The sequence below is a fragment of the Salarias fasciatus genome, chromosome 11 (genome assembly GCF_902148845.1).
Source record: "Salarias fasciatus chromosome 11, fSalaFa1.1, whole genome shotgun sequence".
NCBI lineage: Eukaryota > Metazoa > Chordata > Actinopteri > Blenniiformes > Blenniidae > Salarias > Salarias fasciatus.
The window spans coordinates 5,852,950-5,879,647 of NC_043755.1; the positions used below are offsets into that span (position 1 = coordinate 5,852,950).

At 45.1% G+C, this 26,698-nt stretch overlaps 1 protein-coding gene across 1 annotated transcript in view; it reads left to right on the top strand.

Moving 5' to 3' along the window:
- Positions 1 to 1,357: 1,357 nt before the first annotated feature.
- Positions 1,358 to 26,698, top strand: part of grin2db (glutamate receptor, ionotropic, N-methyl D-aspartate 2D, b) — a 50,824-nt gene continuing 25,483 nt past the window's right edge. Inside the window, exons 1-5 of the mRNA XM_030102321.1 lie at positions 1,358 to 1,713; positions 19,335 to 19,674; positions 19,984 to 20,190; positions 22,299 to 22,565; positions 25,976 to 26,304. Coding sequence (XP_029958181.1) covers positions 19,387 to 19,674; positions 19,984 to 20,190; positions 22,299 to 22,565; positions 25,976 to 26,304 — 1,091 coding nt within the window. The 5' untranslated portion in view covers positions 1,358 to 1,713; positions 19,335 to 19,386. The remainder of the gene's footprint in view (positions 1,714 to 19,334; positions 19,675 to 19,983; positions 20,191 to 22,298; positions 22,566 to 25,975; positions 26,305 to 26,698) is intronic.

Sequence of the window (26,698 nt, forward strand, 5' to 3'; positions counted from 1 at the left end):
TGGATGAAGTCATCCTTTGGAAATGACTTTTAAACAACTGCGCTCCCCCAATAGGACGCATTCGGAGTGATTTAAATTCACTCACTTTGTGGTAGCCTCATAATGTCTGTTCAAATACCGTTCAAAGAGGACACCACCTCCAACTGTTTCTCTCAGTCCACACACATCCGCACAACTGAAAATGTGTGTGCGGCGCCTCAAAGTCAATCTCATATTGATGATTGGTCAATTAGATGGAGCCCAGGTGTTCGTCCATCATTTACCAACCCTTCAGAGGCAAAGCACAAATCTATCAATACCGTCAGACCTTTGCCCCGGCTGTTACATTCCGACTCGCGCCCATTCCATGTGTGCTTATACGTGCGTTTGTATGTTTTTGTGTGTGAAAGACAACTGGAGGTCTGATGGAAAGGTTAAACTCCAATCATAAGATCATTTACTGAGGACCCTGGTTCAGCACTCTGCTGACAATCAGAGCTTCACTATTACTCCATTGATTAGTGCTGATCCCAGAGGACGCACAGAGAAAGACCAAAGACAGGGAGATAACAACACATTTCAGATCCAGTGGAGCTACTCTTCACCTTCAGAGACTTTGTAATAACAATATATATATATATATATATATATATATATATATATATATATATATATATATATATATATATATATATATATATATATATATACATACACTCTGAAGCCAAAAACACTGAGTTCACGAACTGTGCTGCAGTGTTGTGATAACTGCATGTTCCTGCACTCTGCAAGCTGTTCACACATGGTCACTGACATGCTACTGTAACATACGCACACACACGTACGCACGCACGCACGCACGCAGGGCAGCACGCAGCAAGCTGCAGCTCTTCATGCAAAGACGCACCGGGCTGGGTGACACTCACATGTGGATCCACAGACGCTGGTGTGGCGCCTCCGTTTTGCTTGGAGAAGCAGAAAGAGGCGATAGGAGGCTGGAGAAAGAAAAAAAAAAAAAAAAGAAAAGAAAAAGAAGGCAGGACGGAGAGGGAGGGAGCCGGTGATGGATGGATGGATGGATGGAGGGAGGGAGGGGAAATGCAGAGGGACGCGAGGGAGGAAAGAAGTGGGGGTGGCGGTGGGGCAGTGAGAGGGCTGAGTGGTTCTGGTAAATATTTATATTGCATTATGATACGCGCGCGACAGTGAAAGAGAGAGAGGAAGAAGGCAGGGAAAGGGGGAGATATAGAGCGGCCATCCCTTTTTATTAATTTTATTCCGGACCGCTAAGTTTAGCATTCAACACGTGTCGCCAGTGATGGAGGGAGGGAGGGGGGGAGAGAGAGAGAGAGAGAGAGAGAGAGAGGGGGGAGAGAGAGGTTGACGGTTGCTAGGTGACGGGGCGCATATACTGAATTTTAACAAAAGAACAGGGAAAGAGGGAGAGAGGAGAGAGAGAGGAGAGGAGAGAGGGAGGGAGAGAGGAGAAGAGAGAGAGATCGGAGGAATTGAATACATGTAGAACATATATAAATATATATATATATATTTAGATATATATTTTTACAGCGTGTGTGTGCGCGCGTGTGTGTGTGTGTGCGCGCGTGTGTGTGTGGCGGCGGCGGCGGCGGTGGGGGGACACCCGCACCCGCAAAACGGATACCTCAAAAAGGAAGGATGTGAAAAAGGATGGAGGGACGCAGGAAAAGAGGGGGGAAAGGCTGGTGAAAAACAGTAAGTACATTTATTTTAATGACATTTTGCGGCATTTTTGTTTTTTTGTTTTTGTGTGTGTGTGTGTGTGTTTTGTTTTTTTTGCCGCTGCTTCACCCCGCACGCACGCAAACACGCAACACACACTCCGGTGCCGCTTAGATTAATTGCGGCTGGGGCAGTGAGAGGGGGGCTCCGCGTCATTGAGACGGGGATCGGGGGGCTCGGGTGTCGGCATCTCGTGATGGAGGGATGGACGGATGGCCGGATGGATGGATGGCCGCGGGATGGTGAGGGGGAAGCGGCCGGCGCACCGGGGCTTTGACCCCTCTGTCATTGCTGCGCCTGGAAACTCACGAGCCCGTTCAGCCCCCCGTAACGCAGAGGTTTGTTCGCGGCAGACTGGACGGATGGTCCGGCGGTAGCCACACACTCACCGGCGCAGTTTACCGGCACTTCAATTAATCATATAGACTGCTGCACCTTTAGGCAAAGATTTGGTCTGCCAGGAATTCTCCATGTTTTATTCATACCGACAGAGTTTGGGCTCCGTTTAAGTCTTTATACACTCCGGCGCAGGCTGCAGTTTCCGCGCACTTTGCTGCGGATGTATTAATTGAGGTGATCATATCTGTTGATGCTCATTTTCTGGGGGCTGCGTGGTCCGTGTTGGTGTGTGTGTGCGCGCGCGCGTGTGTGCGCGTGCGTTCGTGCGTGAGCGAGCGCGTCTGCCTGGCTCGTCTTCTGGAGCCCGCAAGATTGCCGATCAGTTTTTCCTCTTGATCTATTTATATCCCGATACGCTGAATATTTGGGCGTATGGCAGCGCACAGTTATCCCTCTGTTGCCACCGAGGAATCTTCCCCCAACGGGCTGACTTGCCTCAAACACTTTCAGACAGCTGAAACAAGCGGCTTTCTTCCCTCCGTCGGGGTGAAGGAGTGTGAGAGAGCTTTCACTCTGTAGGCAGATTTCTGAATGTGCACGGCTCTTTGGGTGAGCAAATAACTTTTTCTCTGTTTGTCTGTCTGTAAAAGGGAAGAGGGGTGAGGGACAGGTTGAAGCCTCCGTCACTGCCAGTCATTCCTCAGAAAAAAACAAGGCCTTGGACCATAAAGACCACCAGAGGAGAGGATCATGATGTTGACCTGTAAAATGGAGAAGCACAGTGTTGCTTCTCTTACAGATTTGCTGCAGTGTTTGAGAGTGGCAATATTAAATTTATTGGTCTGCATCGTGAGGCCAAGGATGGAATATGGAATTAATGTGTTTGTTTTCTCCGTTTCTGTGGGCTGTCTGGCGTCTCTCTCTCTCGCTCTCTCTCCCCGCTCTCTCAGCTGATATCCATTTCAATCAGCTTTTTCACCCACAGGTGACATGCTCTGCTCAGTTTACCGTTTCCCCTCACAAGCCCCGCTGAAATTTACGCACAGGCGTACTGCAGCACCGCACTGCATGCACTGCTGCCCGTAAAGTGTTGCCTTCAGTGTCACGGTAGAGCCCCCTTCTCTGCCGATCTGTCGTACAGTTGCCCCGAGAGATCCGTACTGTACCAGCTGTGAGAGGGGGTGAGCGGGAGTGGAGGGGAGGGCAGGAGGGGAGTGATGAGAGAGACAGAAGGTGTGGAGGGAGAGCGAGGGAGAGATGAGAAAAGGTGTGAGGGGGAGGAGAGAGGAGGCACGAGGGGAGAGCCGGGTGAGATTGGACAGGCAGCAGAACGAAGGGCAGAGTAGAGAGAGAGAGGGAGAGGGGCCGGTGGAATTGAATCTGAGAGGGGGATATGGTTAAAAAGCACATGAAAAGAGATGAGAGGAATGGAGTCAACATTTGTGTGCTTGTTTTCTTCAGCCTCCTGCTCCTCATCAATTTCATCTCATTGATTCTTCGACTTTTGCACAGAAAACCTTCGAGCTTAGCTCAATCCCCCCTTCGCTTGTCTCTCTTTTCTTCTGCCAATCCCCCTGTTTCTTCTTGCCTCGATCCTTTCCGTCTCTTCTCTCACCCCTGCAACCTGTGACTTCCTCTGTACGATTTCCTCTTCCCTCTCTCTCTCCCGCCTCCCCTTTCATCAGTTGTTTGATGCAACATTAGTGGATAGTTTCCTCAATCCTGCCGCCCACCCGAAACCCCTCTCCCACCCTCTCCACACGTGGTATCCACTCTCCTTTTTAATACTTCTAATTAAGGTAAAGCTCGTTAACATAGAACATCAATTGGTCTTTAACGAGATCAGAGGATGCAGTTTTGGAGCGATTACAGTGCTCATCTTTCCCCCTCTTCTCCTCTGGACTCCTCTCCGGATCCTGTCGATGGATGTGTTGCATATTCACTTTGGCCTGGAGCGCTGCAGCCCACACCTGAATGCCTGTGGTAGTGATGGGATGTCATGTGATGGGAGATGCATTGATCAGTTGCTTTCCTCTCATGTGAGATTTTTTTTGGAAGTTTTTTTTACCCACAGAAAGAAATAAATCAAACTCATTAACTCTTAATTTGTATTTTCCTTCGATATTATCACTGAGTAGTGCTCAATAAATAAGTCCATATAATTTCGGGAAAGAATGCCCTCCATTGAAATCAGCAGGGGACACAATTTATCAGACCGCCTTCTCTCCGCAGCCTAAATTATACTAAAATCTAAATTGCACACTACAGTCTTAAGGTTTTTAATGCCTGATCTCACTTCATTTTTGGGCCATTTAGACATGAAATGATATTCAGTTATGCCGTAAAATGAAACTTCTCGCAGTGCGGAGTGTGTCATACATCTGAAATTACAGTTTGAAAAATGATGTTGACAGTATAAGACTGAAAGAAATGACAGTTTCCTCAAATTGAGAGGGGGAAAGGGAGCAACAAGCCAGAAATGTCTTCAATGTGTCAAACGCTTATAGCTGATGCTTCCCTGGAGCAGACGCAGAATCACACAGTTACAACTGAATTAATCTATGGACAATCTGGTCAGGTGGATCAACAGCAAAGAAAAAAAAAAGATATTGGAAATATTTTCTGTTTTATGCTTTTTTGTCACAGGTTTTCATATCATAACTGAAACAAATAAAACAAGACATTTGCAAATGTCACTTAAAAAAAGCATCGCAAAGACATGTATGAGGATAACAACAAAATAAATGAGCTTTGGGAAACCATGTTGTTTTATAAGGTTTAGAAGAGAAATGAGGGGATCGGTGAGTGGAGGGAGGCTGATGGAGATCAGGGACGCAGATAATAGTGGGGTGTGTGTTCATGTGTGTTTGAATACTGCATGATGGTGCTGAATCTCAATTTGTTGCATGTAGGGATAACTGTCTTGTGCCTTGTATTTAATGTCCCAGTGTGATATAATGTGACAGAGTGATGTTTTAGGGTGAATGGCACCATTGTGGAATTCATATTAAGTGAATACATATTATTTTTGCCTAATTAAGGTTGTAAGTGTGATTGTGTTTTAAGCGAAGGGTTAAAATTGCATGTTCGTGGCTGTTATTAATTCTTCATTGTCTGAGATAATCAGCTGTTTGGAACAGTGGAAAAGTCAATAAATGTTAGTTTTATAAATCCACAAATTAGGGTTTCATAGAGAAAACTCATTATCACATGTGTGTGTTGCAGGCGTCACAGTTTCCAGTAGAAAAATAAGCTACCTCTCAGTAATTTGAATAAAAACTTCAAATTCTTCAACCAGATATTGTTAGAAAAAAAAAAAAAGAAGTCACCTTGAGCAAAATACCTTTCTTTCTGAAATCAGTGAAGCTCCCCAACTCTCTGCTGATGAGCTCTTTCGTGGCTGCCAAGCTATCAGCGATAACTCACAGTAGCTCCCACTAATTAGATATAATAGTGACATTGTGGTGCATTTGATTATGACCAGTTGCCACAAAAACAAACACCATCTCAGTTGCATTATGAAAAGTGAAGCATCATTTGTGTAACTCAGCTCCCCATAATGTTTTTAGAGGGCTGCGGGTCTCAGAAGGAGACATTCACACGCTGAATTACAGTGGCAACCAATTGCTGGAAGAGGCACAAGTGCTGCTTTGGGTGTGATTAAAATGCAGTTCTTCAGCACAAAGTATGCATCGGTATGGGCATAATCGAAGCAAAATGATTATGCCGTAGAAACCTAGAAGTCGTTTTAAAGATCAGCTGAACTCTTAAACGGACTCTGTGTCGTTTTAGCGGTGTGGCAGCTGCCGCGGCTCGGAAACCCTCTGGTGTAGCCCGCAGCCCAGAAACAGCCCGGCTCTGGACCGGGACGAGCGGAGACGGTCATATTTGTCAGAGCCACACTGTGCACGGTGACAGGGAGTCACTTAACAAACAGGTGGAGATGGAAACAGACAGACAGATGGATGGGCTGGCGGACCGACAGACACTGTGATAAACAAAATCACACAGACGGCTGCGAGCACACACAAACACTGAGGGACAATTTAACGTGCGCCGCTCGCACACTGTTGCTATCAAACAGGTGCGCACACGCGCGCACACATACAAACCTGAGCCAAAGCCCCGCGGCTTGTTTAGGGAATACAAGTCTGGAGGCAGCTTGCAGGCACACAGCTTCACATGGCTGCATGCAATACACAGCCACACAAACTCTCCAAAAAAGTACATTCAGGGAGAGACCCATGGGTATGCAGTCAGACACACACACACACACACACACACACAGCAGACCCAAAAATGCACACACAATGAATACAGGCACACAAACGCACACATGAGTCGGTTTTAGATGAGACAGGACCTTGGGACCTTGCCTTTAGGAGGCATACTCTTATACAGTGCATAGTGTATGTGCACACACACCACACCACACCACATCACACCACACACACACACGAGAAAGAATTGAAGATGAAGAAAAGTAATGAAAGCGGATGAAGAGATGTGCAGGAATGTTTTGCGGAGTGCAGCATTTTGCAGCAGTGTGGTGCAGTCCTTCATGATGATGGATGGGGCAGGAAATGACAGCATAAGTGGTTATTAAAAAGAGGAAATGGGGGCATTTATAAAAACTACGTTAGCCTGTGTCTGCAGCCCGTGTCGCATGTCAGCCCGGGCTGTGGTGTCATGCCTCCCGATCCGCGAGACTCCTCTGTCTTCTTGCATGCACGACGAGTTTTGTTAAAACCCAATGTCATTCTCCCCTCAAAGAAGCTTGGAGCTGGCATTTATAGCAGGCTTTGTTCTGGAGTGACTGTGCTGGATTTACGATGTGCAGGTACCAGTGCAAAGTTGAACCTGCTTTATTGCCTTATCACCTCATGCAAAAATAGCTTAGCTCTATTTTCTTTCATGCTTGAATGTGGGTTCCTTCATAAACAGGTGCCAGCTATACAGATGTTACAAATGCAAATAGGTGTGTTTGCACCTGAATGGAATTTGCGCAGCAAGGAGGTGAGGACAAGGAAGGAGCGGGAAACGTCAGTGCAGAAAAGACAGGGAGCACTTTGATGTTTGTTGGATGTTTTTTTTTTTTTTTTTTATCTTTTTGCGTAAATAGCTCCAGTTTCTAAAACTAACCTTGTGATTTGAGACATTCCTCAGGATTTTGACACCACCAAGAATCACATGCACAAAACAGGCCCATGTGAAAATAGTAGAGGGTCTGTACTTACATGTAACCTCAGTGGGCAGGCACTGTGTGTGTGTGTGTGTGTGTGTGTGTGAGACACCTGGGGTCAGTTGCCTGCATGGCTTCCCATAAAAAAAAATTAAATAAACATCACACAAAATATTAGAATGTTTAAATCACATCTAATGTCTTTTACTTTATGTTTCAATGCTATTCCTCATCCGATTCAACATTTTGCGTAATTTCTACCATGCTAGATTGTGATCACCCCTCCCCCTCTTTTATATTATCAACAGCCCCCCCCCTCCCACACACACACACACACACACACACACACACACACACACACACACACACACACACTTAAACCGTCTTTAGTTTGTCTCCTAGAAGGTTATCATGAATTAAGGCCTCCCTTTCTCTTATGCAATAGTAATTTCAGTCTAATTTTTAAATGAGCCAATAGGTGACCTCAGCCTTGATCTGGCGCAGATTGGATTCGCCGGGTTGATTGTTATGTCATCTGTTCACTGTTAATTGAGGCATATTCCTCATCAAAGGCTGTAGCTTTGGGAAACAGAGACACTCATTTACACATTTTTGCACTGAGCAGTGATGGGGAAATAGCACAGAGATCAATTGTTGTCTTTGGCTGCTCTGTTTTCATCTCGACCCAAAAAATAAGTCTGCGTCTACCGCAGAACGGTCCAGGGTCGTGCCACTTGGTGAAAATGAACTGTTTTCTGTGGGAGCATATGTCTGCGTGAGCTCACGTATGCTGTCGGCTTTCGGTGTGATTTCAAACACTTGAAAATGTTGAGTCATATTTTATGCTGTAGTCATGCCACGTCGGAGTCTGGAGATCATTCCAATTAATTCCAAGATGGTTCGTCACACTAGATCACTTATTAAGCATAAATAATATTTTTGATATATTGTGTGTGTGTGTTTGTGTGTGTGTGTGTGTGTGTGGGTACACATACATACACACATGAAACAAAGCAGGAAGCGTATTTTTATAAACCAGATGAGCTGAGCGGTTCATTGAGATGCTGCTGCTGCTGCTGATGGATTTGCAGTCATTTTGCCTCTTTTTTTTTTCCCCCCCCTACTCATGTTGTTCTTGGCTCTAAAAGGCAAATCATGACTGTCAGATATTTCTGATATCTCATGACATGAACCAGTTTCCCTTCTGGCTGCTTGTAATTGCACTCAGTACAATGCGATCTGAAGCCAGCATGAAGAGCTGTGGCCATCTCAGACTGCTGCACACCTGCCTGATAAGATGCTTCAGCATTTTTGTTAAAACCTGCTAAAAATGAAAAAAAAAAAGAAATTGGGACCAAGACCTCATATTTGGTTGATTTGGAACAAACATCACAGCGTTAGTGAGTGTGTCCATTTGGCTTCATGAAGGCGACACAGTGGGGTTCTGACATCTCTTCACTTAACCTCTCACCACCTCTTAAGCTTGAGAATCATCGAAGGAACTACAGAAAAAAACAAAAACAACATCCACTGGTCCCAATCCTCATTCTCCTATCTCCTGTCGTGCCTCTGTCTTCTTGAAAGCATATTTCCTGAGCCAAACTGATCCGCTAGTGCTTATAGGATAGGCTGACAGAAGTGTTTCTAACACCTCTGGTTATGAGCGGGGGCAGACCCAGATGTTCCGCGAGCAGCAGCAGCTCAAACCTGTATGCAGCATTGTTATGTAGCGTTACAGTTTAAGCAGACAGAATCAGACTCGACTTCAGCAACATGTGGCGCCTTCTGCTGAACGAGATGAGCTTAATGTACCCCCGCTTTTTCCATTTTGCTAAATGTTTGTGTCTGTGTGAAGGAAATAACTGTGCACATTCATCCAGGGTGTGATTTGTGATGAAAGCAGAAGGGCGGGTAATTTTGATGTTGGGATAAAACAGCAAAAAAAATAAATAAATAAATAAATAAATAAAACTGACAGTATGATGGCAGTAATTTATTTATCTATCTATCTATCTAGCTAGCTGGATATTCAGTTGACCTCAGTTGGTGCCATTGTCAAAAACATGTAAAGTCCGGCGAAATGTTACTTCTTTGCGTGATGGGGATCAGTTTGCAGGGTGAGTGTGAGTTTTAGTCTCTGCTGGGAGATAACAGTTTTTCTTTAACAAGATTGCGAAAAGGTTATTTATCTGATATTATTTGGTCCGGTCTGCTGGTGAAGTAGCTACAATCGTTGTACGGTGGAGATAAAACATTTTATTCGTCCCCCCGCGATAAAAAGTCTCTCTCTGCAATAGAGGGGGGATACATAGACGAGAGGGCGTGTATCCCTCCCCCTCAGAGAGTCACATGCTGCATTCATCTAAATGTGCAAAGCCTGCACATGCATGTCAGCTTGTGCATGCGCGTGTGTGTGTGTGCGCGCACGTGCGTGCGTGCATGCGTGTGTGACCTTGTACAAAGGCACAGTAGTTACAAGTGAAGGTTTCCCACACCAGTTTAATCTATTTATCCTCAGAATAAGATTGTGAATCATTACTATGCAGCGGTAGGTGTTTTGTGTGTGTGTGTGTGTGTGTGTGTGTGTGTGTGTGTGTGTGTGTGTGTTTTCTGCTGAGAGTCGAGCTGCTTTCGAGGTGTACTTGCTACAGAATGTTTCACCTTACAGGTCCTGAAGGGCTGCAGTGTCGGCTGCTTTTCATCTTGCTCTTTTAATTAGTGACTGATTTAGATTTGGCAAGGTGATCCCAGTGTCTGGCCAATCAATGAAGGAATTAATGGAAGTTCTGGTGTAAGCAGAGCAGAGCGGAGCGGAGCAGAAGCAGAAGCAGCGTGGCTTTGCGACTATCGGCTCAGGCTGGAATGGAAAAATAATCCATTTAATGTTATTGTTAAGAAAGTATTTGTACCCAGCTCTAACGTGATTCTGCTAAATGCAGTGTATTCCTGGAGTTGGCGGCACTGCCTCGTCGCATCCACAGTGAATCTTTCAACCAATTTGTTCCTGATTTTAATCTCAATACTCGTTAAAGAAAAGCAATAATCAGCCAAGCATTTCATTCATGAATGTACAGTGTGTTACATAAATGCACAAGATGAATGCATTTCTGTCTTTTGATGGAGCTCTGATATTAAAGCTATTTTCCCCAAGCACAAAACCAAACCCTCAGAGTTTCTGGCTGTCTGTAAGAGGTTGAGCAGGGAGAAATTATTCCTTTTAAAACAAATGTAATAAGATGATCCCTCAGGCAGTGCGTTGTAAGGACATCTTGACAGGAGATGTGAAGAAGAAAAAAAATTACACAACCACGGAAAACAATTTATATGTACATTACGTCCAGTAAATTATGTGATAAAATAGTCAGTTTGGGAGGAAAAGCAGGAAAGCCAGAGAACGCCACTGCAGTCCTGGACTTCAGGTGTCGAGGTCGACAAATGAAATATTTTGTTACTTGGCCAACGTTAGAGTAAACGCTTCTATCATAAACATCCTTTATTCATTTAATTCAGTTTATAGGCCTGGTAGGCTTATTGAAATAATGCCCTGTGCGCTGTTATATGAATTCCTTCTGCAAGATCCCCAGACTCTGGCCTTTCCACATGAAAGCATATGACCTTACTGATATTTATGTCTGAACACTCATGAGGGTAGTAAACCATTTGTAGCCGATGTCTTCTGAATGGATGTGTTTGTGTTCGGGTTCGGAGGGAAAGAGGAGATAAAATGGAGACACCAGTGAAATATTTCTGTACATCTTTGACACACAAATTGATTTTGCTCATGCAGTTTGTACAACTCACACCAGCCTGTGTGTGTGTGTGTGTGTGAGAGAGAGAGAGAGAGAGAGAGAGAGAGAGAGAGAGAGAGAGAGAGAGCCTTCAATGTCCTTAAGATTAAAGAAATGACAGGGTTAAAAGACAACACAAACACACTTTCACACACACAGGTAGAGTTATGTTTTCATCGCTGGGGCGGGCCTCCTCTGGGTGGGGTGTGAGACGCAGCCACAGAAAATCTGGGAATGAGGACGATGCTTTCTCCCTGCATGATTTTTTTTATCCCCCTTTGAATGTTTGAGAAAACAAAAGAAGATATTTTTTAATTCAATATCTTTTAGAGTAAAATTAATTGTAGCTGAGTGTACTACAGATTTATTAAAATCCTAAAAGGGGGAAGAGTTGTGATATGAGACATACGTGTGGAACATGCATGAGAGCAACTGTGCTTTTTATTGCTTTTGATCCCGTTAACGTTAACGCAATGTAAAAAAAAAAAGTAGAAATCCAGTGTAAGAAGGGATGAAGCTCCAAGAAGAGGCCTCAGCCTCCCATGTGTTGAAAACCTGCATTACAGGACGCCACATTCACTTACTTTAATTTCCCTCAAACATAGCCTAACCGTAAACGTAGGAATCAATACGATATGACGTCTGGACATTTTGTCATTGAAAGAAATTAAATGAAAAGGAAAAGACAATCATCGAAACACACACATATCTTTAAGATGAATAAAACCACAAATGCAGACGGACAGGGTGAGAATTTTAGGAATTACTAAGACTTTATTACAGAGAAAACTGAAAGAATTGATAGGGCCTTAATTTTATCAGCTGGTTCTTTCTCTCAGGTTACACAACTTCCATTGAGAGCATTACCGGAATTACCAGACATGTAGGGGGGTGTAATAAAGCAAAATTAAATACATTCTCCTCTCTGGTAATTATATACTTTGTGCTGAGTGTTTGGAGTTGAAAAAAGAGAGAGAGAAATGAGGATAATGTCAAATATTTCTGTGACAGTCGTCTGTAATAGATGTGATTTACAGTCACTGCTTTGTGTCTGATTAACCAGAAACCACACTGGGTAAGACCAAGACATTTTTCTTTCTGTTGAAAAATGAGGTCAGAGAATTGTTAGTGCAACACTTTGGCGAGGTCCAGGGTCAGCTTCATCCCATTTCCATCAATCCACAGAGAGCAGCGAAACAAGCAGTGTCCTCTCATTCAAGTAATGAAAGTTATCCCCCGAATGTACAGAAGTAAAGCCCAATTAATTGACACTGTCTCCTGACAGAAGAGTTTAATCCGAACGTATAATAAAAAATCTGAATTAAAGACAAGATAGTCTGAACCTTTGAGTGAGGCTTTTTTTTTTTACGAGCACATGGAAATTAAATGGGTTTGAAATGTCAGAATAAAATGTCGTTCTCCTGTGAAGAAACATCAAAGTGACATGTCAAGGTGACTGTTTCATTTTGCTCTTGCAAAAGGTTAGAAAACAGAGAAAGGACAAATGGAGACTAACTGCAAAACATGTTTTACACGAGGAGACAACACAGACTTTGATTTCCCTTCGCCTATACTTTTTTTTTTTTTGTACATTGACAGGTTGGCAAAATTGAGTGGAGGCAGCAAACCGCCACGGCGCAGTTTTACTTACGTTTCATGTATCACGAATGTTTCCGAGGCATGCCTTTAGTGTCCGCGTGTGTGTGTTTGTCTTAAATTTGTAAATTGGAATTTCTTCCTCATGCTCTGTAACAGCTAGCCCCTTAAATTTAAGTGATCCACATAAAAGAAATTGTGTCATGACAGAAGCAACCGGCTCTAATCCGGTTATCAGCCTGTGGCATGTGTAATTTCGAAAATATTGTGCATTGCGCTTCGCTGCAAGGACCTGCTGTCGCCGGGGTTTGATAGATGGCTCCGTCGTTTGTCATCGGAATGGCTCATGATAGCCACGGCTATCAAGTCCAAAGAGGCCATTGCAGCAGCAGCAGCAGCAGGCTTCACTACTGCTGTTTACAGCCATGCAGTAGAAACGCACACGGCGGCGTGCGCCCCGCTGCTGCACGCTGCGCTACTCGCCCATCGCTCTGCACACTATGCACAATGGGAACAAGAGCCGTTCGCCTGCCTGGTGGCTTTTCTACTCAACCGGGATCAAAGAGAGGGAAACAGAGCGATAGGGAAAGAAATGAGAGAGGAGGAAGTCTGTGGAGGGGAAGGAAGCAGAGAGTGAAAGAAGTAACGGACAAAGATGTGTGAAAGAAGAAATCAGAAATGGATGGAGAAAAAAAAAACAGGCAAGGAGGTGTGGACGGAGACAGAAAAAGAAAGTGGGTAAAAGAAACATTTCACAGAGCGAGGTGCTGGAGTGACTGACTGAATGAATGGATGAGAGGATGAATGAGCAAGAAAAGCACACAAATCAAAGTGAGTCAGTGAGACGGACCGAGCGAAGCAGTGTGTGTGTGTGTGTGTGTGAGTGTGTCCGCGTGTGTGAGAGTGCATGAGTGGATGAACAAGTGCAGCAGGACCGAGAGAGAAAAAGGAGAGAGGGGTGATATTGGGAAAGGGAGAAAGAAGAGGAGAGAGGATCTGTTCCGTCAGAGAGGACACACTCCAGTGGCTGTGATTGAAGTATGGGCCAATTAACACGAGGAGCATTGAGCTCCAGCTGCACTCTTCTCTTCATTCCTCCGCTCCTACACACTGCCATATTACCTCCCCCCCCACACACACACACACACTCACACACTCACATACATGCACAATGTGGGCATCACACTGTGCCGGCACTTTATCTTATCTTTTAGTATAGTACAGCTCCGGACCAGAGAAAATTACTGAGGCTACATATAGCATTTTTCTCCATCACACTGTGCTAACAAATGAGGACAAATGAAGAAGAGAATGAAGTCCTCATCTTCAGGATAGAGTTAGGTTTTTTTTTTTTTTCCCTTCTGTGTTTTCAACGTGATCTCAGGTTAAGACGTTGCAGTTTTCCTACAGAGGGCTATGTATTAGGCTGCATGTATTTCAGAAGCTTTGTGTTGGCTGTGGAGAAGTGGCCGGGCTGATTCACTGCAGCTCGTGCCATATAGGCAGCGGGGAGCAGGTCCATTACTCTGCATGACAGCATGGAATGAAGCAGCAAGAGCCTCGACGTGGGCCGCGCGCCGCGCCGAACACTGCGCTTCCGCAACTCGGCTCTCCAGACTCCAGCAGCCCCCTTCCACCATTCACACTTTCCCCAGCAGATCCGATGCAGCACAGGGTCTGGCACGCCGCCTGCGCTGGAGTTCGGTGTAAAGAGGGCTCGGAGAGCCGTGGCTGCCAGCAGCTGACTTACCTCCTCTCCCGGGACGCACTCTTCCACAGTCACCACAGGCGCTCGCTGCAGCTCGGGCTTGTGCGGCAGAAGGGAGGGAGGAGGTGATCTGATACTCTCAAACATTATGAATGTTTCCTTACCATCACTTTGACACCAGGAATCAATTTCGTTTTGTGCTCAGAGGCTATACAAGTTTTTGGTCTCTTTGGTGGTTGCGGGAATAACAGAGATGTTACGGGGGAAGTATATGCTGTCAGGGTGGTTGATATGCCTCCAGCTACAAAAAAACTGCAAACCTATTTTCAGAGGTGAGAAGTGCAAACACTCTGTCGCTGTAATTAAGCAGATTTTCCAGGTATCGGTTTTGTATGGCCGCATTTATTTCACTGGCAGTGGTTTACTTATACTCCCCAGATTTTAACATAAATACCTGTTCTTTTTACCTGCTGAAAACTGGTCGGTTGCTTGTTTCAGCCCCTGCGGTGAACAACTTGATGTGATAGATGCTGTAATACGGAGGAGGAAAGTCGGGCTTGGAGAAGGCATGAAGTCAAGCCAGGGTACCGTTTGTGATGCACAGAAGCACATCGATGCACTTCCTGTCTTTCAAAATAACCTTTCACTATTTGAAACTATTGGTAGTTATTGTTTATAATAGCCTTACCTGTTTGTCTAATCATCCTTAGGTTTACGTCAGTGTCTATTTTCCAGCTTTGAACTTACTTCAGTCATGCAGTACAGTTGTGTAATACAATATATAATACATTTCCAATATTAAGTTTTAAGTGGTAATAATATTGATTTACATACAGAACTGCTGGGTATAGAAAATTATTTATACAATTTATTTAATAATTTGTGGCTGAAATAAATGAATGATACAACATTCACACGTACTCAAGTCTTTACTAACAAACGTGTAGCTTTCAATCTGTTGTTTGTTTGTTGTGATTCGCGTTGATCAATTTTAGATTTTGTAATTTAGAAGCCTTTTTCTACCGTTAAAAAGTCAACTGCCGGCACAAACACCAGTAATGTGGTTTGTGGTTCAGCCGGTGTGTTTCTTAACTGTTTTAATGCAGTTTGCTGACCTGAGTTTATTGGTTTTACCGAGATTCTTTTCCCCCTCAAAGCATTTAACGGAAAACTTGCGTGCTGAATGTAAAGATTTGAGACACGCTTACTACACAACATAATTGTCCTGGTCTGGACAAATGTGGTTCTGCCAGTGTCCCTTCGGTTATGTAGATATATCTGTGAGTGTGTTTTACTCTGTCTGGATAATTATATAATGGGGAAAACATTACAGGTTTACCTGATGAAAGACACCATCTGGAAATTACTGTCAGTTATTCCATAGTATTTATAATATCTTGTATTGAAACCTTTATTCTGGATCAATCTCATTATATCTGCACATGTCAAACCTTCCCAGATATATTTTTTTTCAAGAATTGTATGTATTTTTTACCTTTAAAATAAATGTCTGCACTTTTCTACTTTTGCTAATGATAGAGCAGCATAATTGACTTCTAGAGAAATCTTCAGACAGGTATCAATATTTCTACACAAATGAAGGTGTGCTGTTGCCTTTTTTCAGATGAGTGAAGGAGTCTTTGTCCGCACTCGTCTTCCGTTCCCATATGCGATGATTTGGAATTGTAGGGAGTAAATCAAATGTTTAAGCAGAGGCATGATAAGATCTGTTTTGATTGTAAAGCGCTGGCTGGCAATTTTGGAATAGTAAGAGGCGAGCGACTCGCCTGTGTGAATGTTTTCACTATCATCTTCTTGATTAGCTGTCTCTGTCAGCCGGGGAATATTCCTGCTCTTAAGCGCTCTGTAAACATTCCTGAAGGTGTTTTTAGTTTGCTTCTAACAGTCACTGGTATATTTACTGGCTTCTGTGCCGCAATGAAATGCCACTCTCTTTGTTTAAAAAAGACAAACTGAAGAAGCTCAGTGGGAAAAAATAATTATGTTGTGGATCCAGTAATCTGCTTATTACAATGATTGACAAATTGAGGGATCAAGAATGGACAATACTGAAACTTTTAATGGAAGTGATGATATAATGATTCAGACAGGAGATGCTGATTGAAGCTACATGCACCGTGATTAAATCAAACTTTCAACATCCTTAAAAATCATCAAAGAAAGCACTTTTACAAGACTCGAAAGGCTTTCAAATTCAAATTTTTTTCAAGTTTGTTTCTTTTTCTTTCAAGAGCAGAATGCATTTGAATTTTTATTGTCTCGCTGAAGATGCACAAATCTTAGCTAAACAAGATGCTGGAAGTGTCGTTAATAAGGCACAAAGCTTTTTCTTTCTTTCTTTCTTTTTTTTTTTTTTTCTTAAAGAAATTGACTGTTTAGACTTCAATAACTGAATCCTTTCCTGCAGCCCTGCTCAGGACAATCTGAAATCCATCCGCCGTTTTCACTAATTGATCCCATTTAAAACATCACCCTGGGTTGTAGGCAGTCTCTTACCAAATATATTTGCACTACACACCACAGAATTAGAAGAGGTTCTGAATACTGCAGAGGATCGTTCTTAAAGCGAGAAGGAGAAAAATATACTAAAATGTGAACATTTGCATTTCAACAAAAGATTCATTTATGGTAGCAAATCAAATGAAACTGTAATCTCTCTCTCTCTCTCTCTCCCTCTTTCTCTCTCCCTCCCTCTCTCTCACTGCACGCCTTTTTATTATTCTGTTTGCAGAATTTCACAAATTGGAGCACATAACGAACAACATAGTAAGATATATTTAGATGAGGATTTGATTGCAATTTTCTTTGCTTTATTGTAGCACGCTTCATTGCGGCGTTGCAGAGGCACACTTGATAACAGGCAGAGTTGCCTGCAGATACGAGTGGATACTGTACGTCGTAACACACTCTTCCAGAGAGCCTCGCTGTGGTTAGAATGGCACACGCCGGTCAGAGTGGAGCGAAGTAAACACCTCACGAGAGTGAAATACTTGTGACAGGCCGAGCAGTTAATGTCTCAGAGCTCAGCTCTGCAGAATACATCTCCGCCAAATGATATCAGGTATTCCTCCAGTTTCATCTCTCTCTGTACTCCAGTGTCTGTCCTGTCTGCTCCTCCCTGCCACATCTTTCTCGCCTTAAAAAAAAGCCCCAAAAAACAAAACAACAAAGCTGTTTTTCTCCGTCTCCCCTTCATTATTACATTCTCCTCGTCCTTCTTTCCTACTAACAAGTCTGTCGCTCCCCATCTCACCACACCTCCATCTTTTTTTTTCCTTACCTGTATCCATCTGCCTCTCTCATTCGCCATATCACTCCCCAGCTCTCCCTCTCTCTCTCTCTCTCTCTTCCCATCCTCCTGTTATTTCCTCCCCTTCCCTTCGACACACACATGCACACAGACCCAGAGCCCTGCCACTCAAAGCGGGACGTTCGACGCGGTATTTGTTTAGGCCAAACACGTATACGCATCACGGCGATCAATATTTCTTTTCCTGCGTCTCTCCCGCCATATTTTATGCCATTTCCGACCTCCTCATGTCCTGCAGCTCCACCCAGCCTCCATCCTCACCCTCATTCAGTCCGTCTGAAGTCGTGCGTCCTGGCCGTATTTACAGTACTTTTCATTACTACTAATTTCACAGCTTTCACTCGTGTTTGCTCTCGATCTTTCCTTCATCTTGTCACTCTTTCATCTTGTTTGTGCTCTTTTCTTTGCCGCCTTCCTCCTCTATCCAAAAGACTGATCAGGGTCACAGAATTGACAGACTGTGACAAAGAGACGAGAGCGGGATGAAAACAGAGAGGAAAACATTGAGCGGAGGAAGCAGGAAATAGAGACGCACAGAAGCAGAGTGACTTTAGAGGGAATATTGTGTCAGCAGGCCCCTGTTAATCAATGCAATTGTGTTTGGTACCTGAAGCCATGAAAATTGGGAGAAGAGATGGTGAATATGAAAAGACGGAGCATGAGAGGGAGCCGGGAGAAAGTGAGAAGGAGATGGAGAAAGGGGAGGGAGGGCAGTTGGCTCCAGAAGTAAATTGAAAATGATGTGGTGTGTGTGTGTGTGTGTGTGTGTGTGTGTGTGTGTGTGTGTCCATGTGTGTGTGTGTGTGTGTGTGTGTGTGTGTGTGTGTGTGCGTCTCAAATATTAACCCTGCTATCTCCCAGGTAGTCATTATCTTTCGGTGTCGCGCTGTTTGTATGGATGTGTGCGTGCATGTTTGTACGCTCTGCATTAACCCTCATATTTCTCTATCATTAAGCTGCTCCGCGGGCACAGTGCAGCCCGGAATTTATCTTGCGAGTGTTTTGTGTACATCCCAACACTCGCATGCATGCGTGTGTCTGTGCGTGGAGGCGTTTGTGTGAGGGCGAGTGTGTTTACAGTGATCTTAATTGTTGTTATCATTCATGCAGCACAATAACCACCTCCGCCCCCATCTTTGTCTCCGTCTGCTATTAACTCTCTCTCCCTCTCACCCTTCTCTCCACTAACGGCCGGTTTCTATTTTTCCTCATATTGTTCCTTCTCAGCACGCAGCTTCATAACACCCATTTCATCTCCTCTCTCCCTCTCTTTTGCTTTTCTTTTTCATCTCTCCATTGTTTCTCCCGCTGCATTTCGTATTCCGCGTCCACTGTTCTCTCCAGCCAGAGCTAACTTTTATTGCCCCATGATTGGATTCAGAATTTGTTATGCAGTCTTGCCTGTATTCAATATCTGATCAGTTTCGATCTGTCAGTTTCTTTCTCCTTTTGCCGCCTGTCGCTCCCTCTTTTTCTGGACTTTTTGCTCCATCCTTCTTCTGTTGCCCTTCTTTTTCTCTCTCATTTGATATCCTCTGTAGTGGCTGTTGTAGAAAACAAACACCAAAGTCTAACTTGTTCTCCTCTTTTGCTCTTCCCTCTTCTTCTTCGCCTTCTTTTTCCTCTCCTTGCTGTCTCTCTTTCTTTCAGGCACCCTCTCTTAGTGCGATATATATCTGCCTCCCCCCCTCGGCAGGTTGCCATGGTCGCCATACCTACTCTCTCTCTCCTATTGGTCCTGGCAGAGTGGGCAGGTCTGGTGGACGCCTCCCCCCACCTCCTGCTCCGGCCGAGCTCGCGGGAGCGTGACGCAGGGGCCATGATGAACTTCAACATCGCCGTGATCCACGCCGGTGCCACTGTGCAGGCAGAGGCGGCGGTGGCGGGGCCCGGGGGAAGGGTGCTCTACCCCGGCTTCGGCCGGGTACACGGCTCCCTGGGGGAGAGTGTGGTCACCCAGTGGGGCTCTGCTAACGTCATCTGGCTACAGGTTAGGGACACAGTCTCCTTCACCTATTGTGCCCGTTGCGCCTAAGTTGAAGAAGGGGAATAACAATGACCATCCATTATTTATACTCGCTCATTATTTCAACCGAACGGGCAGTGCGCTGCCGCCGTGTGTAGGCCTCGTTGAACGAGGGGCGTCTGGCTCTGCTCTTTAACCGCAGGCTTGTATAGTTAATCAGGCATGTCATGCATACTACACACACTTAACACATGCATGACACGAGTGAAGACACCCTGCCCTCGTGAGTTATTACTCCTCTGTCTGTCTGTCTCTCTTTCCCCGTCGCCAAAGGTGAACGACAGCAGTCCAAAGACGGTGCTGTCCCAGCTGTGTGAGCTGCTGGCGGCGCGGCCCCTGCAGGGTTTGGTTTACGAAGAGGAGAGGCCCCCACCCACAGCCTGGGGACCTTTGGCCCCCATGCTGGAGTTTGTCTCTGCGCAAACAGGACTGCCCATAGTGGCTGTAGGAGGGGGAGCGGGGCTGGGGAGGATGCCACAGGTAGGAGGAGGGAGGTTGGGATGGGGGTGAGAGAATGAGCAGGAGGTGTGTGTGGGCGTGTGTGTGTTGAGTGATAGATTGAGGCGCAAGTCTAAAAAATACATGTGCACAATGTCCCAAATATTTAATTGTGAACTGACAATGTTAAAGAATCGGGTCATGCAACAACCGTCTCCTAAATTTAGAAATCAAGAGAAAGGATGAATATGAAACGTAAACAAAAGATGCAGCGGTCCTTTGTCACACCGGTGTCCTCGATGCTGAATCCTGCATGATCATAAATCGATGCCCATTTATTTATTAACATATGTGATCCATCCAAGACGCTGTATATAGGGTTAAGGTTGAGGCATGCATAATTACTGTGGCACACGGCCAACGACTGCAGACCGACTGGCCAGTGAAAAACTTGCAATAAGACGATAAGCTTCAGGAGTCGTTAAACTCAGGTACTGTTAATAAAAACCGGCCAAGCGTTTGAGATGTTGTAAATGTTATATTGGCTCAGAGACAACTGGAATGCTCAAAAAGATCAGTGTGATCTCAAAATGTGTATTTTCAGCCTAAACCTGGAAAATGAAATTACCTAAGAACAAATTGGAGAGGAGGAAAGAAGAAGGAGGGTGTTGAACCATTCCTTCAGCCTACCAATCAACCAGCCCTACCAGTCCTCTGAAATGTTGATCATCTGAATTTGAATCGCACATATTTACATGTTAATGGAAATAATATTGTGTCCAAAATTTTAGGATTCAGATATGGTGAGATTAGTGTGTGCAAAATCTATTTTCATCTCACAACTGGTCAAAGTTACTCATGCACTCATGTATAATCTCATGCAAAGGAACAAATGTGGCTCGATGTCGTACTCCCTCATAAACTTAATGAAATATTTTATTGCTAATTGTTGGGATACTGCAAAAAGTATTGCAGTAGCATTGCAATCAGTCAGGTAGACACTGAAATATAGCCTGAAGAGGGACAGCTTCCTGCTCCGGCGATATGTATTGAACTTGATTAACTTTATATTACGTCACACTCTAAATTTGCTTTTTTTTTTTTTAAGTAAATACTGTGCTTCAGCAGTATGTTTTGCTTATTAATTCAGGACTTTTAAATTCAAGTTCAAGACAAATTAAAGTTCAAAACAGAAGGCAGAATGCAGGCGGAGTGTTCTCAAGCTTTCTCTCACCTTAAACAGGAGCATAAATAACTCAAGACCTGTGAATCCTAGCAACCAAATGTTACCAGCAAAATAAGCAGGAACTGTAGACATGAGAAAATTAATTAAAATAATTAGCGCTACACTGATGCAACGTGTATTGATGCAACTGCTGAGTTCAGTGAAGAGGGAGAGCTGCTTAGAATGCCCTAACGACTCACAGTGTCACAATGCCACAATGCCGTGCCTCCTCTGCGTGGAGAAAAGGTTTGGGGAAGTGCCGGTGGGATGGGGAGGAAGCTGAAGGTCAGGGTCACTGATCTGCAGAAACTCTGCAGTGTTTGATCGGTAAATGGCACCAACTGGGGCCGTCATGCTGCCTCTGATGTCCCTGGGAGGAAGGCATTGAGCAGACGCCGGTGTGTATTAGAGTGTGTGAGGGCCTGTGCACATATACTGTACGTGTGTGATGTGAATGTGTGCGCGTCAGAGAAAGCAAGTGCTACATTTCATCACCAAAGGGTAGTTGGGAGGGGGGGGGGGAGTGTTTAAAAACGCAATGCATTTGTGCTTACAAATAACAATCTTAACCATTCACTCTTGAGGAATTAAACTGTAGCACTTTGATGAACTTTCTTTGAAGATGTAGCCCCTGAACAGACTTTCAGAAACACTCCCTTTTGCATGTCATAGGAGACTTTGTGCAACAACCCAAGCTGTTACAGCCCCGTGGCTGCACGAAAGCTGCTGCTCCATAAAAACTTCCAGCCCCGTGATGCTTCCGTGTTGTTGCATAAAGACGGAGCGGTCCATAGCGTTGTAGTTCTTTGCGGTGACAGTGTTGTTTGTTACTCTCCCACAGTGAAGTTGCTGCAGTTTAGACTCAGAGGATCAGTTTGTCCTGTGAGATGTTTAACCACATCCGCTGCTCTCTTCCACAAATCAGGAATCAGGTTCCATCTTTCTCCAGTTCAGCTCCTCCACTGCACTGCAATTAGAGGTCATCTTTGAGGTGCTGGAGGAGTATGATTGGACCGCCTTTTCTGTGGTGTCCACCCGTCACCATGGCTACCAGGACTTCCTGTCCGTGGTGGAGGGCCTGACGGACGGCTCGTTCATCGGCTGGGAGAAGAAGAGCGTGGTGATCCTGAACGTGACCGACGACCCCGGGTTGGCGCGCACGCGCAGGCTGCTGAAGGAGAACGAGGCGCAGGTGAGACAGGGGGGAGGGAGGGGGGAAAGGGGGAGGAAAGGGGAGGAAGTGCAGCGACTATCATTGGGGGCCCCCTTTCTGACAGGTGGCTTCCCAGCTTTTTCCTTCCTTCTTCGTCTCTCCCTCTGCCCCTCCATCTCTCTCTCCCCCCTCTCTCCTCTATCCCTCTGTTCCTCTCTTCCCCTCATTACGAATTCAACACTCAAACTACAACCTCCAGCCAACCTGTTCATTGCCTGGCTGCTGTGTAGCATTGTCTTTGATACCCACCTGGGTTTTTTTTTACTGCTTCTGAATAATGAGCTTTAAGGCTCGAAAAAAACACCCTTTAAAGACGGCGTGACAGGATTACTCCAGTTGCAGTTTTCTCTTTTTAAGAAGATATCATACTCACTTATGCATTCACCATTACAATTAGCCAACAGTTGGGCGTTTTCTTTACCAGCCAGGCATGTCTGACTGACGCAGATGGCCTCCAATAAGGAGAACTGGTGATAGTCAAATTCATACACATACAAAACCTCAGAAAAAGACGAAATTCTGCGTGTCACACTTTGTTTCTGTTGTGATCCAGGTAGGTCAACCGGTTCCCTCATGCTCACAGAGAGCTGGTTTGTTGTCCGATGGTTTGATGATGGATCACAGATTATTGGAATATTTACTCCAGCCAATAAACTATTATCCCTCGACAGTTTCTTATGATCATCAACCTAATTCATGAATTAATTTTGAAACATGGAGCTCGCCTTTTTGTCATTGTCTAACTCGTCTCTCAATTAACTTGAATGTCATTTCATTTTAGCAGTACATAATGCGGTAAAGTGAGTCCAAATGCATCTTTGTGCCTCTGAATTAGTTTCATTAACAAGTCTCAACAGAATGAAAAGCACTTCTTGCACCACGAATGTTTGGTTCCTTTTTTCTCATACGTTTGCTCGTTCTTCCGTTTTAAACATGTTTTACTTACGTGTCCTTTGCTTTTGCTTCTTCTCATCATCTTCCTCTTCCAGCCCATCATTTATCATTGTTCTTACCCCATCCGCCTCCTTTAAATCTCTCTTTTGACCCTCATGATCTTCCTGTTCAATTTTTCACTTATGTATGTGTTCTTTTACCTTCCACTCCCCCATCCCTCCCTCTCCCCTTACTCTGCCTCCCCCCCCCCCCTGCGTTTCTTTGCCTGGAGACAAGCTTACTCTCCTCTGCTGCTTTGCTTTTCACCTCCATGTCTGTGTGGCTATTTTTCATTCCTTCAGTCCATTTGTCCATCCCTCTCGCTGCACGTCTCTTCCCGGCTGCAGACTCGCTGCTCTCCGCTGGCTCGGTGTCGTCTGGGGCTCAATGTCATCACTAATGTCCCAGCATGGCCACTAGAGCTCTGCCCGTGTGTGTGTATTTGTGTTTGTGGGTTGTCTTTAAGCGTGTGCATGTGTATTGGATTTCTCAGACTCCACTCCGCTTGTGTCACTGTTAATATAATATATTGCCTGCAGCACGTTGCTTATTCGAAGAGCTTGCTTTTTAACCTCCCTGCTTCTCGCAACATCTCTCTTCTTTTTGCTTTTCTCTAATAACTGCTTGTAATTGCTTTGTGATGCCGTGTGTGTTGGCATTATATACTCTCTCTCCCTCTCTCTCTCTCTCTCCCTCCCTCTCTCTCTCCCTCTCTCTGCAGTTCTTTTATGGTAATGTCGTCCTCATTGTAGATGGCCCGTTGCAGGTCTCTGGGTCAATTCCTACTTAACTGTCTCACTGTCTGTTTTTTGCTTCATTCCTCTTCCAGCTTCTGCCTCGTCAGTATTTCTCCTGCTCTCTCTTTCTTGCTCTTTGTGTTTTATGTTCTTTCTCTCTCTCTCTCTCTCTCTCTCTCTCTCTCTCCATTTCCCATCTTTAGATAGTGTGTCTGTTTATAACTCCGATTCTCTCCTTGCCTCCTGAATTCAGAACCCCCCCCCCCCATCACCACCTTCCTCCCTCATCCCTCCTCCCCCTCCTCTTCCTTCTCCTCCACCCCCTCTGTCACTCTCACTCCCTGGCTAATTCACTGGAGGTTTATTGGCATACAGGCAGGATTGTTTTGCCAAGCCATTACAGTTCAAAATTCAATGAAGGCACAATTCTCAAAATGTGCTTTCAGTCTGTTTTCCTGCCCCCCCCCCCCCCCCCCCCACCCCCACCCCCACCCCCCTCGCTGCATGAAATAGTTGTCTTCTTTCTTCCTTTTTGTCCTTCACTTCGCCTCAGTGTCTTCTACACTCTGTCATCTTTCGTGTTTGTCTTTTATGCAAAATGTTCCACCTCTTCTTTTTTTTATTATTTTTAAGGTTGTTTGTCAGCATTTAACCTCGCCGTCTCTTTCTCCCTTTTTCTGCTTAGCTCCATCTCCTCATGTCAATTCCTTTTCTTCTTTTTTTTTCCGTTCTCCCTAAAACCCCTTAAAACCCTTTTGGTCAATTTATACACCTTTCCCTTCTCGTTTGAATCCTCCTCACTTCAGCATCTACAGCGGAGAGCTCACCCGATGTCACTGTTGTCTTTCTGTGTCGCCTTTCTCTCTTTTGGATATTATTTTCTCTCCAGCTCTCCTCAATCAATCTACCTCTTTCACAAATACCTCTTTTCTCTCCAGGCCCTGATTTCACCAGAACATGTCATCCTTTGCTCTTTTCCCACTATTCCCCCACCTCTTCTTTCTGATCTCTACGGAGTGACTGTTCTGTTTTCCTTCTTACAGACTACTCGCTCCCCATCCACTCATTTTACACCCCTTTTCTCTCCTGTTGTCTTCAGATCTTTGCTTCGCCCTGCTTTTGATAACATATGTTAGAGTTTAACCTATTATCCTTTGTTTTCCCTCAGGTGTGTTTGGTCTTTAACTGCCACCCCTCCCTCCTGCTGCAAACTCCCTGCCTCTCCCTCACCGTATCGCCGCTCCACCACTTACAGATATTTCATTTTCCCTTTCTTGTTTTACCCTTGTTTTCATTATTCATAACTGTAGCTTGTTTCATCAGGCCCAGGCTCATTAAGCGCTGACCTCCATTGCCTTCCTGCACCTCCTAGTTTAGCACACATCTCATGCGGCGGTGCTTCCATCTTTCTGGGGTATCTGCTTCTCACTTGCCCGACTTCAACATTATCATGTCAGCTTATACTTATCTCTCTTCTCTCCTCTCCCAGCATTCTTGTTTGTTTGTTTGTTTGTTTGTTTGTTTTTTTTAACTTCCTCCCTTCCCCTCCTGTTCAGGTGCACCTCTTCTCCAGCTCTGTCTTTCTCCCCTTACTTCTCCCACCCTCTGTCTCTCTCCACGTCTCCCCGTTCCCCTCCTTATCTCACTAGTGTGTATGTGTGTGTGTGTGTGTGTCTCCCCTCGTCCCTGTTCCCTCCCTGCCTTCCTGCTGTCCTCCAGGTTCGTTTGCTGTACTGCTCCCAGGAAGAGGCCGAGATGGTTTTCCGAGCCGCCTGGGCAGCGGGTCAGGCCGGCGCCTCGCACATGTGGTTCGCCGTGGGGCCAGCTCTCTCAGGTTTGGGCATGGAGAGCCTGCCCCGGGCTTTGTTTGCCGTACGGCCCCAGGGCTGGAGGGATGAGCCTCGCCGAAGGATCGCTCGGGGTGTGTCTGTGCTGACTCATGGGGCAGTGGCGATGCGCAAGGAATACGGAACCACGGGAGGGCCAAACTTTGTCACCAACTGCATGACGGATGCCAATCAGACGCAGAGACTGCGAGGCAGGATGAGGTGAGAGGGGGAAGGAAGGAAGGAAGGAAGGGAAGGAGGGGAAATATTTCGTGGGATTGTGAGTAGAAGGCAGCTGGCAGACTCCAGACACAATATGTCAAGTGGGAAGCAGCAGAAATAGAGACTGAGCAAGGTGCTTTCTATGAAAGGAGGTTTGGTTTGGAGCCAGGATGAGTTGGAAGCTGTACGGGAGGAGTTTGTGGAGTCAGTGTCAGAGAGCAGGCGCAGAGGGGATATCTGAATTTGGAGCTGGCTATCATCCATGTAAAATAGATGTTGCCGGTGCGTGTAGTTGTGAGTTGGCAAAATTACCCCAGCATCTGTAGCAAGCGGACCATGTCTCATGTATATTAATGAGCTGGCTTTAATATATTCCTCGTAGGCTGTGCAAACA